Source organism: Carcharodon carcharias, chromosome 17, assembly GCF_017639515.1.
Source record: "Carcharodon carcharias isolate sCarCar2 chromosome 17, sCarCar2.pri, whole genome shotgun sequence".
Taxonomy (NCBI): Eukaryota; Metazoa; Chordata; class Chondrichthyes; order Lamniformes; family Lamnidae; genus Carcharodon; species Carcharodon carcharias.
The window spans coordinates 6438761-6454947 of record NC_054483.1 but is presented as its reverse complement, the minus strand read 5'-3'; the positions used below and the strand labels follow the sequence as shown (position 1 = coordinate 6454947).

The 16187-nt window shown below is 45.4% G+C and overlaps 1 protein-coding gene across 1 annotated transcript in view; it reads right to left on the bottom strand.

The window, feature by feature from the left end:
* LOC121290057 (myoferlin-like) overlaps window positions 1-16187 on the bottom strand; it is a 119648-nt gene that overhangs the window by 26902 nt on the left and 76559 nt on the right. The window contains exons 36-42 of the mRNA XM_041210213.1: window positions 15200-15353; window positions 11656-11708; window positions 10101-10157; window positions 8883-8978; window positions 6452-6580; window positions 3718-3873; window positions 1764-1855 (exon numbers count right to left, since the gene is read on the bottom strand). Of these exons, the coding sequence (XP_041066147.1) occupies window positions 1764-1855; window positions 3718-3873; window positions 6452-6580; window positions 8883-8978; window positions 10101-10157; window positions 11656-11708; window positions 15200-15353 (737 nt within the window). The remainder of the gene's footprint in view (window positions 1-1763; window positions 1856-3717; window positions 3874-6451; window positions 6581-8882; window positions 8979-10100; window positions 10158-11655; window positions 11709-15199; window positions 15354-16187) is intronic.

Here is a 16187-nt window from a genome sequence, read left to right as displayed (position 1 = left end):
GCAGGCCTAAATCGTGTTTAATTAATCTGTTAGAGTTTTTTGTTGAAGTAACATTCAAGTGGGATGAAGGGGAACAGGTAGATGTGGTGTATTGGTGTTTTTAAGCTGGTTCCTTACCAAGAGAAACACACTCAGGTTTTGGAGAGGGTGCAGCAAAGGGCGAGTAAACTGGCGGCTGAGAGGGAACTTATATTCCATTCCCCTTACAATAAACACCAACATTTCATTTGCCTTCCTAATTACTTGCTATATCTTCATACTAACTTTATGTGATTCATGTACCAAGACACCCAGATCCTTCTGTACCACAGAGTTCAGCAATCTCTCTCCATTTAAATAGTATACTGGTTTTCTATTCTTCCTGCCGAAGTGGACATGTTATAATCCATCTGCCAAATTTTTGCCTACTCACTTAACCTATATATATTCCTCTGCAGACCCTCTACCTCCTCTTGACAACTTACTTTCCTACCTATTTGGTGTAATCGACAAATTTAGCCACCATACACTTGGTCCCTCCATCCAAGTCAATGATATAAATTATAAATAGTCGAGGACCCAGCACTGATCCCTGTGGCACTCCACTAGTTATAGGTTATCAATCCGAGGGAGATCCATTTAGCCCTACTCTCTGCTTCCTGTTAGCCAACCAATCCTATATCCATTCTAATGTTACCCCCTACACCATATGGTCCTGTGTAGTAACCTTTGATGTGGTACCTTATCAAATGTCTTTTGGAAACCCCAGTACACCACATCTACCTGTTCCCCTTCATCCCACTTGAATGTTACTTCAACAAAAAACTCTAACAGATTAGTTAAACACGATTTAGGTCTGCCCTTGGTTAGTTTCGCCCAGTGTTGAGATGCTACTCCCAACTTTTGCACAAGACCAGTTAACTTGAGGATTTAAGCTGGTTCCTTATCAGGAGAAACACACTCAGGTCTTGGAGAGGGTGCAGCAAAGGGCGAGTAAACTGACGGCAGAGAGTAGAGGCATTTACAGTTCAGAAGGAGGCCATTCGGCACTTTTCTTTGTTCTTAAGTCCATGCCAGTTCTCTCTCTATAGGGCAATCCAGTCAGTCCCATTCCCCCACTCTAGCTTGTAGGTTTATCTCCTTCAACTACCCATCCAATTTCCTTTGAAATCACCAGGTAATTACCACTCGCTGTGTAAAAGTGTTCTTTCTCACATTCCCCTGAAATTGACCCCAACAGATTCACGATAGATTGAACAGGCTGTGCCTCTCTGTCAATGGCATGTTAATTATGATAAGATACACAAGTTAAGGTTATAAAGAGAGACCACAGAGACAAGGGAGCGGTAGGTAGGAAGCAGACATAGGTAATGCTGCATTCCGTAAATAAACCTATTATCGAGAAAAATATTTGTTTCTAATCTCATACTTTACCAACTGGCTTGGAATTGATATCTCCCTAGAAAAGAGAAGGCTGAGGGGTGACCTGTGAAGAGTTCATTGAGACTATCACAGGGTTTGACAGAGGGGACGGAGTTACAAGCTCGGAGTTACAAATGGGATGGTCACTCGTAAATCCAGCCAGAAATTCTGGAATTCTGAGCCACAGCTGGCAGCATCCAGGGAGGATGACAAGTTAGGAGAGGCACCAGGAGACTGGCACTGCCTGCGAGACTGTGACAGGGCTGGCTGTAAAACTGGAAAAGAAAATGGCAGAGAACAGAGAGAATCATCACATCCTCTCACAGCTTGGTTTGTGGATTTAAATTGTAGAAGAAACTTACTTGCCAAACACAGGGTTGAGGCTATTGGCAATGTAATGCTCACGATCATCGATGAACACCTTTCCCAGCGAGATTTTAATGTAGGGATCACACTACCAAAAGAAGAGGTACAGTCAATGTGAAACATGTTTGACAAGTTATTCTTGTTGAGCACTCTCCCTCCTTCTTTGAAGTTCCCTCAACCTGCAAACACAAACAGATTATTCCATCGATCCAGCTCCAGTGGTCTTGGCCCCAAAAGCGTGTCGGAGGAATGTTAACCAAAGTTTGATGCCGAGTCTATAAGGAGATAATAGGGCAGGTGACCAAGAGCTTGGTCAAAGGTTTTAAGAAGTATCTTAAAGGATGGGAGAGAGGCGGCGAGGTTTAAGGGGAGAATTTGGGAGCTTAGGGCCCAAGGAGCAGGAGGCCAAAGTTGGGGTGGTGCAGACGTTAAGAGGCCAGAATCAAAGGAAAGCAGAATTACCTTGACAGGCCTAGGGTAGATAACATGGGGAACGTACAAAGTGTCACACTCTTCTGCTTAGAGAGTAAAGGCCAATGGCTGGTGCAGAGCAGATGACAGCTTCACTTTGATCCAAGATCTACCTGCCTCTGGAGTGCTCGATGGCAACACTAGATTCCTGAAACGAAAACGGATCCATTCCCCATCCGAGTCGCACTTCATCCCAATGAGTACTAAATTTACAGAACAAAAAAAGAGTTGGGAAACTAAGGGGGCTTGGATGCGATACTGACTTTACACTGCACTTCATGCAGAGCAAATCAGGCGAGGTAAAACCCACATATTCCATACAATTTGGCATCTTCCAAACTGACACGTTATGTGAAGATCCACCCCTGTCAAAAATCCATTAATTTTCTGGAACTTGGGAATGCGTAGTGGCATAAATACCTTTAAGGGGAAGCTAGACAAACACATGGGGGAGAAAGGAATAGCAAGATATGCTGACAGGGTTAGATGAAGTAGGGTGGGAGGAGGCTCATGTGGAGCATCATCAGCCTCCGGTCACCTGTCATTTTAATTCTCCACCTTGCTCCCCATACTGACCTCTCTATCCTTGGCCTCCTGCAGTGTTCCAATGAAGCTCAACTTAAGCTTCAGGAGTAGCACTGCATCTTTCGATTGAGCACTTTATAGCGTTCCTGACTCTAAACTGAGTTCAACAATATCAGATCATAACCTCTGCCTTCATTTTGTGTCCATTATCTTTGCATATTTCGGTGTCACTCTTGTTTTTGCTTACAGATGACAGCTGCTCGTCCTCCTGCCATTCACACCTCTTCTAGACCCATCTTTTGTTCCTTTCCCTGTCCCATTATGTCCCTGCTGTACCATGAATGCTTTTGCCACTTAATCTCTCCTGCCCTCCACCATATCACAGTCCTTTCCTTCTGTTATTTTTTGACCCACCCTCCTACCTTTCACCTGCTTAAAACCTATTACATCTCGAACTTTTCCCAGCTCTGATGAAAGGTCATCAAACTGAAACGTTAACCCCGTTTCTCTCACCACAGATGCTGCCAGACCTGTTGAGTATTTCCAGCATTTTCTTTCTGATATTGATATAGACCTGTTGGGATGAATGGCTTGTCTCTGTGCTATAAATTCAGAGAACAATACATCAGAGGAGGCCATTCAGCCCTGTGAAAGGGCTAGCCAATTAGTCCCACTCCTCTTGCTCTTTCCACAGAGCCCTGCAAAAGTGTTTTCCTTCAAACATTTATCCAATTCCCTTTTGAGAGTTGCCATTGAATCTGCATCCACCGCCCTTTCAGGCAGTGCATTCCAGATCACAGTAACTTGCCGCGTTAAAAATAGATCCCAGATAAAATGTTGGCTAGTATTTTTCCCCTTTCAGAAGCTGACGGGCCCATGGTGAATTTGTCACGTTTGATATTTTACTCGCTCCGTGTAGGTTTTTCCCTGCTCATGAAAGCAGCAAATACATACCGTCCCGCTTCGATCCTTAGGCTGAAGGCCAAGGGCACGCACAATGTAAACTCTCACTAAGCAGATCTGTGGCTCACTGGAAGGCAGTTGACGGAACTGAGATGGAGGGAGAGGCTTCGTCGGATCATCTGACAGGGGGTAGATTCGAAATGACCCCTAAAAAAATTAAAATGAGGAGAAAATAAAATGACAGTGCAGGATGACATAGGATTCTCAAGGACATTATGGGACAAAAAAAGATCATTCAGCCCATCAAGTCCGTCAGTGGCCCATTTGCGCCACACAAGTACCAGACAAGGACCATCTCCAACAAAAGAGAATCTAACCATCGCCCCTTGACATTCAATGACATTACTGTCACTGAATCCCCCATTATCAACAACCTGGGGGTTACCATTGACCAGAAACTGAATTGGATTAGCCATAAAAATACTGTGGCTGCAAGAGCAGGTCAGAGGTTGGGAATTGTGCAGTAAGTAACTCAGCTCCAGATTCCCCAAAGCCTGTACACTATCTACAAGGCACAAGTCAGGAGTGTGATGGAATACTCTCCACTTGCCTGGACGTGTGCAGCTCCAACAGCACTCAAGAAGCTCGACACCAGCCAGGGCAAAGCAGCCTGCTTGATTGGCACCCCATTCGCCACCTTACACCACTCCCTCCACTGACACACAGTGGCAGCAGTGTGTACCATTTATTCTACAAGAATCACTGCAGCAACTCACCAGACTCCTTTGACGCACCTTCCAAACCCGTGATCTCTACCACCTGGAAGAACAAGGACTGCATACGCATGGGAACACCAGCACCTGCAAGTTCCCTCCACACACCATCCTGACATGGAGCTATATTGCCGTTTCATCACTGTCAATGGGTCAAAATCCCAGAACTTCCTTCTAAAACAGCCCTCTGGGCGTACCTACCAGATGGACTGCAGCGGTTCAAGGTGGTAGCTCATCACCAACTTCTGGAGGGCAATTAGGAAAGGGTAAGAAATCCTGGCCTAGCCAGAAACACCCACATCCTGTGAAAGAATTCAAGCTCACCCTCCAACATTCCCAGGATAGAGACAAACATTTGAACCCCCAAAAGACTATCAATTTCCAAATCCTTATGTCACCTCTGGTTCTTTTGTCAACTGAAGCTGTGCCCTCTGGCTCTCGACCCTTCAGCCATGGGAAACAGTTTCTCCTTATTTACTCTTAAAATTCTTCATGATTTTGAACACCTCTATCAAATCTCCTTCTCTGCTCTATAGGACAACACCAGCTCCTCCAGTCTATCCAGGCCATTGTAATCCCTCACCCCGCAGAACAATTCTTGTAAAATCTCTTCTGTATCCTCTGCAAAGCCTTTACCACCCTCCTAAAGTGTGGGCCCCAGACCTGCACGCAGCACTCCAACTGCAAGGCGGAACAAGTGTTTCATATATCAATTTTATTTTTGAAAAATTACCGTTGACGGACTTAATGACAATCATTTATTTTATCTACAGGATTAGAGACAGCAAACCGAAGCTATCCCTTGGCAAGTGTCAAAATTTTCAGGCACTGAACAATTCAGGAAGAGCTTAGTGAAGCTGTGCCCCCAATGTGAGGCCTCATTAACAGGAATGTAGGTCATTGCGAGAGCCTTTCACCCATTATCTTGCGTCGTGCTCCTGGTACACAGGATTTCAAAGCACCAAATGTTACAACCAAGATGTTGTTTGTGTACAATTAGTGCTGCACAATTTCTCTGAACCCAAGTATGCAAAGAGCTCATTCAAGCAACAAACAAGCCTGTTAACAGGGAATTGGCAGGTATCAAACACAGCATAGAATGAACTTGCATTTATTTAGTATCTTTCACGACCTCAAGATGTTTAAGAGCACTTTTATAGCCAATGAAGCGTCGTCACTGCTGTAATGTAGGGAACGCGGCAGCCAATTTGTGCACAGCAAGTTCCACAAACACCAATGCAATTGCGAGCAATAATCTGTTTCTGTGATGCTGAAATAGTGGCCAGAGGATTCTTATGCCCACCTGAGAGGGCAGGCAGAACTCTCATTTGACATCTCGTCTGAAAGACAGCACTGCCAAAAGTGCAGCACTCCCTCGGTACTAGACTATTGTGTCAGCTTGGATTTTGGGCTGTGGGACTTGAACCCACAATCTTCTGACTACGAGGTGGGAGAGTTACCCACTGAGTCTTGGATAATAGCAGGAGGTACCCAAGGCTTCCCAATCCAATAAATACAACGGAACTGATCTGTATCGTAGATCTGTAGCGTACGCTTGATGAGTTAACTAATCTCAGCAGCAACCTGCCAAACTCTGCGACATGTTGGAATAGCTGAGGGGAGGAAAACGGAACAAAATTAAATGTCGGGTCGGAGGAGCTGACTAAGTTGAGTTGTCATATGTTGTAGCCTTAAGGTACAAACATTCAGCTGCATTTATGTAGCGCCTTCGACATATTAAAGCATTCCAACAGACAAAGTGGACTCGGGAAGGCTCAACGAGGTATTAAAATAGACGAGCAAAAGCTTGGTCAAAGAGGTAGGTTTTAAGGAGCATCCTAAAAGTTTAGGGTGGGAATTCCAGAGCTTGGTGCCCAAGCAGCTGAGGTGTGGCCACCAATGGAAATTAGATGAAAAACATTCAGAGTGGCTGACACAGGAGATTCCCTTGAACTGTCAGCAGCCGAAAGGGGTGACTGAACTATCACCCGAATAACTCCTTTATTGATTACCTTAAATTCGCCCACAACGATCGGATCCTCCATTTCCCCATACACTTTTCCTCGGTAAAGTTTGAAGGTGTGGCAGAAATCTTGTAGCCCCTTAAAATGAGGCACATCTTCTAGAGGGCATGGATAAATCTGTATGAGAGAGAGGCAGAGGGAATTGAAAAGGTAGAGGGAACGAGAGAGTCAGAGGGAATGGGAAAGGCGGGGTGGGGGCGGTGGGAGGGAGGCAGGGAAGAGAGGCAGAAAGAAAGTGAAAAAGAGAGTGTGAGTGAGAGAGAGAGAGAGAGAGAGTGAGAGCAGAGTGGAGGCCAAGAGAAAAAGAGGGGCAGTGGAAGAGAGAGGGAGAGAGATGCAGAGAGAAGGAGGAAGCAGAGTTGGCAGAAAGAAAAAGAGAGGCATAGAGACCGAGAGAGGGGGGAAAAGAGGAAAAAAAAATCACTGTGAGCATCTCTAATGACCTCAGCTAGTCAGGATCGAATACTCCTTGAGCCTGGTGCCCAAAGTATAGACCCTTGCAATCCACCCCCCCCACCCACCCCCAAACCACCAACCACTCAAATCTCAGGATACATGGCCCTACTCACTCACAAAGGGAGGGGTTTCTGTGTGCATACAGCAACTAGGAAGTCTCAGGAGAATACCAGGCACCACTATAACGCACATGGGGAAAATCTTATCATTCTATGGGTCTTGCAGATCAGTAACTGATTGGCAATGATGCAGCATTATAAGCACCCCAATGAATCTAGAATGGATACAGCACAGAAAGAGGCCATTCAGCCCATCGTGTCATGCCAGCCCTCTGCAAGAGCAACTCACCTAGTCCCACTTCCCTGCCTTTCCCCTGCAGCCCTGCAAATCTTTCCTCTTCAGATAATGGTCTAATTCTCTTTTGAAAACCACGATTGAACCTGCCTCCACCATACTCTCAGGCAGCGCATTCCAGATCCTAACCACTCGCTGCATAAAAAGGTTTCTCCTCATGTCACATTGCTTCTTTTGCCAATCATCTTAAATCTGTGTCCTCCGGCTCTCAATCCTTCCGCCAATGGGAACAGCTTCTCCCTATCTATTCTGTGCAGACCCCTCGTGATTTTGAACACCTCTATCAAATCTCCTCTTAATTTTCTCTTCTCTAAAGAGAACAATCCCAACTTCTCCAATCTATCGACATAACTGAAATCCCTCATCTCAGGGACCATTCTTGTGAATCTTTTCTGAACCCTCTCTAATGCCTTAACATCCTTCCTAAGGTGTGCTGCCCAGAACTGGACACAATACTCCAGTTGAGGCCAAACCTGTTTTATACAGGGTTTATCAATGCCCACAAGGGTTGATGTTAAAAACTGATAGGCCTATAAAAACTGAAAACTAAGAGTTACTGAGGCAAAAAAAAAGTTCGATATTTCTCACCTTCAGCAGGTCGTTCCTCTACCTCTCCCTCTCTCCAGATACCCTTGAGTCCCATGTATGGTGACTTTTCTATCAGTACAGGAGCTGGTACCTGAAATGATTCTGTTAAATCTCATTGTCACTTACTGAGCTAGGCTGGGGAAAGACCATGGATGGATTTGAAATCAAGTATGAGGATTTCAAAAATCAAAGCAAGGCTGGATCAGGAGCCAATCTTGATGTTCAATGGCACTACCACCACTGAATCCCACACTATCAACATCCTGGGGGTTACCATTGACCAGAAACTGAACTGGACTAGCCATATAAATACTGTGGCTACAAGAGCAGGTCAGAGGCTGGGAAATCTGTGGTAACCCACCTCCTGACTCCCCAAAGCCTGTCCACCATCTACAAGGCACAAGTCAGGAGTGTGATGGAATACTCCCTACTTGCCTGGATGAGTGCAGCTCCAACAACACTCAAGAAGCTTGACACCATCCAGGACAAAGCAGCCCGCTTGATCGGCACCACACCCACAAACATTCACTCCCTCCATCACCGACGCACAGTAAGTATACCATCTACAAAATGCACTGCAGGAATTCACCAAGGCTCCTTCAACAGCACCTTCCAAACCCATGACCACTACCAGCTAGAAGGACAAGGACAGCAGATGGATGGGAGCACCACCACCTGCAAGTTCCCCTCCAAGTCACTCACCATCCTGACTTGGAAATATATCACTGTTCCTTCACTGTTGCTGGGTCAAAATCCTGGAACTCCCTCCCTAACAGCACTGTGGGTGTACGTACACCACATGGACTGCAGCGGTTCAAGAAGGCAGCTCACCACCACCTTCTCAAGGGCAACTAGGGATGGGCAATAAATGCTGGCCCAGCCAGTGAAGCCCACATCCCATGAATTAATTTAAAAAAAATCTAAGTCAGCAGACAAGGCCAAGGGGCTGTGTTTGGGCCAGGCCATTGTAATGTCTAATAGTCAGAGGAATAGGGTGGCCCAGAGATGAAGAAGCCCTTACCTTTATCGTGTCGTACCCCTGCAACAGGTAATCCGTGTAGTCATGCTCCCCAGATGAGGCGTAGAACTTACACCACCAATCAATGGTGTTATCTTCCTTGAAGAAAGCAAACAGGAATATATTATCAGTACTGTGTTTGCGGTAAAGATTTTCCAAAGCAGGGTTTGAATATAGACCGAAGTTGTCAGATTCCATTCTCAGGGAATTTCAGAGCACAGGAGGAGACCCTTCGGCCCACTGTGCCTGTGCTGGCTTTTTGAGAGAGCTCTCCTATTAGTCCCACTCTCCCAAAAGCCCTGCAAAACTTCCGGTTTCAATTATTTCTCCAATTAGCCTTTTGAAAATTAGTACTGAATCTGCTTCCACCAGCCTTCAGGCAGTGCATTCCAGATCACAACTCTGCGTTAAAGAGAATTCGCATCCTACTCCTGGCTTTTTTTTGTCAATTATCTTAAATCAGCATCCGCTGGCTATCAACCCTTCTGCCAGTGGAATAGTTTTTCACGACCTACTCGATCAAAATTCCCTCATGATTTTGAGTACTTCTATCAAATCTCCTCTTAACCTCTGCTGCTCCAAGGAGAACATTTTTAGTATCACCAGTCTCTCCAAGTAAGTCATAATTGCTGGAATGCCAGGCATTACAGAGAGAAATGGCACAGTTGTAAATGGAACTTACCATGGCTCCCTCGGCAGCACTTTCCAAACACACGACCCCTACCACTTGGAAGGACAAGGGCAGCAGATGTATGGGAACACCACCACCTGCGAGTTCCTCTCCAAGCCACACACCATCCTGACTTGGAATTATTTCACTGTTCATTCACAGTCACTGGATCAAGATCCTGGAGCTCCTTCACTAATAGCACATTCAGCTGTACCTACAGTGGTTCAAGAAGGTGGCTCACATCTTCCCAAGGGAAATTAGGGATGGGCAACAAACGCTAGCCTTGCAGCTAGCACCAGTTCTATAACATGGTTTCCCAACATAGCTTTGCTGCTATGAAAAGAAGGCCAACTTAGTTTGCTTACAGGTGGAGAGTGAGGACTGTTCCCACTTTCTAAGTGCTTTCCAACTCCTAGGAGGGTAGCAGATCTGCAGAGGAGTCTCAAAGTTTGCTTATGATCCAGAAATAGCAGGGCAGAAAAATACTTCTACCTGCCCTGAGACAGAGACAACCAGGACAAGAGTTTACACAATGCCCCATGCTGACTCACCAGCTGTCCTTCAGTGGCTTCCAGTTCTGACTTCCTTTCATCTTCTGCAGCTGAACTCTAAAGAACAACACATTTCAACTCATCAGGTTTAAACTCATGGCATCCAGTCCATCAAACACTCCCAGGACAGGTACAGCACAGGGTTAGATACAGAGTAAAGCTCCCTCTACACTGTCCCCATCAAACACTCCCAGGACAGGTATAGCACGGGGTTAGATACAGAGTAAAGCTCCCACTACACTGTCCCCATCAAACACTCCCAGGACAGGTACAGCACAGGGTTAGATACAGAGTAAATCTCCCTCTACACTGTCCCGATCAAACACTCCCAGGACAGGTACAGCACGGGGTTAGAGACAGAGTAAAGCTCCCTCTACACCGTCCCCATCAGACACTCCCAGGACAGGTACAGCACGGGGTTAGAGACAGAGTAAAGCTCCCTCTACATTGTCCCCATCAATTACTCCCAGGACAGGTACAGCACGGTGTTAGATACAGAGTAAATCTCCCTCTACACTGTCCCCATCAAACACTCCCAGGACAGGTACAGCATGGGGTTAGATACAGAATAAATTTCCCTCTACACTTTCCCCATCAAACGCTCCGAGGGCAGGTAGAGCACGGGGTTAGGTACAGAATAAAGCTCCCTCTACACTGGCCCATCAAACACTCCCAGGACAGGTACAGCACGGGGTTAGATACAGAGTAAAGCTCCCTCTACACTGGCCCATCAAACACTCCCAGGACAGGTACCGTACGGGGTTAGATACAGAGTAAAGCTCCCTCTACACTGGCCCATCAAACACTCCCAGGACAGGAACAGCACGGGGTTAGATACAGAGTAAAGCTCCCTCTACACTGTCCCCATCAAACACTCCCAGGACAGGTACAGCACGGGGTTAGATACAGAGTAATGCTCCCTCTACACTGTCCCCATCAAACACTCCCAGGACAGGTACAGCACGGGGTTAGATACAGAGTAAAGCTCCCTCTACACCGTCACCATCAAACACTCCCAGGACAGGTACAGCACGGGGTTAGTTACAGAGTAAAGCTCCCTCTACACTGTCCCATCAAACACTCCCAGGACAGGTACAGCACGGGGTTAGTTACAGAGTAAAGCTCCCTCTACACTTTCTCCGTCAAACACTCCCAGGGCAGGTACAGCACGGGTTTAGATACACAGTAAAGCTCCCTCTACACTTTCCCCATCTAGCATTTCCAGGGCAGGTACAATGTTAATTAATGAGAGTATTACTAATGTTACTTGTTGCAATTTGATTTATCTATCATGGTTTATACATCAAAGAATGTCACATAAGCTAATCCCAAGGACAGCTGAAGCTATTCTGAGAATCCCATTGTTCAATCCTGCTCCCTAGATGCTGGCAGGTTGAACACAACATGGAATATGCGAGATAAGAATGGGGCAGGTTGGGGGTGGCTGGTGGGACTGAAATCACTGCCAAAAATAACTTGGCAGCTATTTCTTGCCTTTCATATCACTGCTGTCTCTCATCATCTATTTTTCTTCACACTTTCCAACATATCTTACCTCAATGTTGGGCGCTTCAACGTTGAAACTGTTGGTAGAAGTCATATTCGCATCTTAGGAAGAGAGCTTTCAATTAAAATGATGCAGAAACTTTGGTTTCATTTCAGTTTGGAGAACAACAAAACCTGATCCTTAGTCTGAGTGGTCTGCCCCCAGTGGCTCATTGGAGAACTGTGTGGTACTGAGCTTCACCACTGGACCCCAGTTGATGGGGGGGAAACTGTTAGCCAAGTTTCTCACCTTTTATATGCTGGTGAGGATGAGGCCATGTGTGTATGAAGCATCGAGTCTGCAGCACAGAATCAGGCCATGTGGCCCTGCTGGTCTATGCTGATGTCTATACTCCGTGGAAGCCTCCTCCCACCCCACTTCATCTCACCATATCAACAGATCCTTCATTATCTTTGTCTCTCCCAGTTTATCCAGTTTCCCCTTTACCTATTCTATTCACCTCAACCATTCCTTGTGGTAGTGAGTTCCACATTCTCACCACTCTCTGGATAAAGATGTTTCTCCTGAATTCTATGTTGGATTTATTAGTAACTATCAACTATTAAAGGGTGACAAGTCCCCAGGACCTGATGGCCTACATCCCAGGGTCTTAAAGGAAGTGGGAGTGGAGATAGTGGATGCATTGGCTATAATATTCCAAATTCCTTGGATTCTGGAAAGGTTCAAGTGGATTGGGAAAATGGTCATATAATGCCTTTATTCAAAGTGGGGGAGGGGGGATGCAGAAAGTAGGAAACTATAGACCAGTTAGTTTAATGTCTGTCATTGGGAAATTGTTGGAAGCCATTATTAAGGAAGTGGTAATGGGGCATTTGGGAAGTCAAAATGCAATCCATCAGAGTCAGCATGGTTTTGTGAAGAGTAAATTGTGTTTGGGTAATTTGCTAGAGTTCTTTGAAGATGTGACAAGCAAAATGGATAATGGGGATCCTGTAGCTGTAGTATATCTAGACTTCCAGAAGGCCTTTGATAAGGTGCCGCACATAAGATTAATACACAAGATAAGATCACACGGAGTTAGGGGTAGTATATTAGCTTGGATAGAGGATTGGCTAACCAACAGAGAACAGAGAGTCGGATAAATGGACCTTTTTCTGGATTGCAAGCTGTAACTAGACGCCACAGGGTTTGGTCCTTGGGCCCCAACTATTTACAATCTATATTAATGACTTGGATTCAGGGATAGAAGGCGCTATAGCTAAATTTGCAGATGACACCAAAATAGGTGGGAAAGAAAGTTGCAATGAAGAAATAAGAAATTTACAAATGGATATGGACAGGTTAGGTGAATGGGCCAAAATCTGGCAGATGGAGTTTAACGTGGATAAGTGTGCGGTTATCCATTTTGGTTGGAAGAATAAAAAGGCGACTTACTATTTAAATGGAGAGAAACTTCAGAATGCTTCAGTGCAGAGGGATCTGGGTGTCCTTGTGCATGAATCGCTGAAAGCTAGTATTCAGGTACAGCAGGTAATAAGGAAGGCAAATGGAATTTTGGCATTTATTGCTAAAGGAATAGAGTATAAAAATAAGGAAGTGTTGTTGCAACTGTACAAGGCATTGGTGAGACTGCACCTGGAGCACTGTGCACAGTTTTGGTCCCCTTACTTGAGGAAGGATGTAGTTGCATTGGAGGCGGTTCAGAGGAGGTTCACTAGATTGATTCCAGAGAAGCGGGGCTTGTCTTATGAGGAGAGATGGAGCAGTTTAGGCCTATACTCGCTAGAGTTTAGGAGGATAAGAGGAGATCTAATTGAGGTATATAAGATGCTAAAGGGGATAGACCAAGTAGGCGTAGAGCAGATGTTTCCCCTTGTGGGGCACTCTAGAATGAGAGACCATAGTTTTAGGCTAAGGGGTGGTAGATTTAAATCAGAGATGAGGGGGAATTACTTTTCTCAAAGGGTCGTGAATTGGTGGAATTCATCACCTCAGAGTGCGGTGGATGCTGGGACACTGAATAAATTTAAGGAGGGGATAGACAGATTTTTAATAAGTAATGGGTCAGAAGGTTATGGGGAGAGGGCGGGAAATTGGAGTTGAGGCCAAAATGAGATCAGCCATGATCGTAATGAATGGCGGGGCAGGCTGGAGGGGCTGAATTGCCTACTCCTGCTCCTAGTTCTTATGTTCTTATTTGTAGCCCCTAGATCTAGTCTCCCCCACAAGTGGAAACATGTTCTCTATGTCTAACCTATCAAACCCCTTCACCATTTTAAAGATCTCTCCCGGGTCATCCCTTGGTCTTCTCTTTCCTAGAGAAAAGAGCCCAGCCTGTTCAGTCTTTCCTGATAGTTATAACCTTTCAGTTCTGGCATGGTGCAGCATTTAATATAGTCACACTGTGTAAGACAGGGTACCTCCAAGGTTATTTTGTGGGTTTCAGTCTTGCAAATGTGAAACGCATTCATTCCTCAAACAGTTTTTTTTGCAGGGTAATGGGGAACAGGCAGCGGAGTGGGTCTAAGTGATTTGCTCTTGCAGAATGCTGGCACCGACATGACAGGCTGAGCGGCCTCCTTCAGTGCTGGAACCATTCTATGATTCTAGTTACGATGCTAAATGCTTTGGAAAAGTTATAAAAAGAAGAGAATACTCGCATTTATGAATTGGCTTTCACAACCTCAGGAGCCCTCAAAGTGCTTTACAGCCAATGAAGTACTTTGGAAAGATAGTCGCTGTGGTAACGTAGGAAGCACAGCAGCTAATGTTTGCACAGCAAGCTCCCACAAACTGCAATGTGATAAAGACCAGATAATTCGTCTTTTGTAATGTTGATCAAGGTAGGACACCAGGGATAAATCCTTTGAAATAGTACCATGGATTCTTTCACACCCACCCAAGGACTAAGTTTAATGTTTCATCCGAAAGATGGCACCTCTGACAGTGCAGCACTCCCTCAGTGCAAAAATCAAAGCTGACACTCTAATGCAGCTCCCTCTCAGTGCTGCACTGGAGTGTTAATTTGATTTTTGCACTCAAGCCCTGGAATGGGACGAACCAGGAGCCTTGTGATTCAGAGGCAAAAGTGTTACACCCACTGAGTCACAGCTGACTTTCCTTTGAGGACGGTAACCAATCGGAGTCAGTGGCTTGAGATTGACAAGGGGAGGCGGCAAACATTTAGTTTGTATGCAAAAGCCGAAAGCGCTGGAGATACTCAATAGGCCAGGTCTGCAGAGAGAGGAACAGACCTAACATTTCAGTTCAATGACCTTTCATCAGAACTGGGAAGAGTTAAGAGGCGTTAGCTTTAAATAAGTGCAGAGGCAGGAAAAGGGGAAGGGGGTGGGGTAAAGAACAAAAAGGAAGGTCTGCGATAAGGTTTAATATAAAATCAAAATACTGCGGATGCTGGAAATCTGAAATAAGAACAAAAATGCTGGTCAAGCTCAGCAGTTCTGGCAGCATCTGTGGAGAGAGACAGAGTTAATGTTTCCAGTTAAGTGACCTTTCATCAGAACTCAGAAGGGGCAGGGTGTGTGACAGACATAAAGCACAAACCCAAATTTGTTAAGTATCTGCTGGTTACCTTCAGCTTCAGCCAAGCCAGCGAAAGGGTCGCACATGAATTGGCTGAGGGATTTCACCGTCGTCTGCCCCACCACTGGCTTGTATCCGAACGCTCGAAAATCTAGCACCTTCAGCACAATGGGAGGGCTATAGGCGGCATCTACAGGTAGAAACTGAGGCAAGGTGATGATCATAAATCACAGTATCACATAAAACAACTAATGACAATCACAAGGCAAGCAGGTTCTCTCATTTGTCACCACAGGAACTGTCAGGATGCTTGACTTGAATTCAAAGGGGGTACGGTGGTGTAGTGATGTCACTGGACTAATAACCCAGAGGCTCAGGGCTAATACACGGGGAGGTGGGTTCAAATCCCATCATTGCGGCTGATGGAATTTAAACTGAATTAATAAAACCCCTGAATTGAAAGCTAGTCTCAGTAACGGTGACTGTAGCTATCATTGATGAAAAATGTCCCTCAGGGCAGGAAATCTGCCATCCTTGCCCAGTCTGGCCTACATGTGACTCCAGACCCTCTGAAATGAGGTTGACTCTTAACTGCCCTTAAAAATGGCTGAGCAAGCCACTCAGTTCAGAGGCAATTAGGGATGGGTGACAAATGCTGGCCTTACTAGCGACACCCGCATCCCATAAAAGACTGAAAAATAGACAGAGAATAACAACAACACCTGAGAAGCAAAGTTTAAGGATTGGAACAACTGGAAACCTTTTTTTATGTTCTTTTAACTAAGCAGAAAATTACCTGTCAGTTAATTCTTGTCAAGTCAAGAGCTTACATTCCCATCGTACTATTAAGCCTCGTTAAACATGCTTCACAGGAGGGGCTATCAGGTGAAATTTGACATCAAGCCACATAAGGAAATAGTAGGACAGGTGGATCCAACTCAGAAAGGTTGGTTTTAAAGAGCATATTAACAGAAGAGAGAGAGGCTAGAGGTTTAGGGTAGGTATTCCAGAGCTACAGACCCAGGCAATTGAAGGTA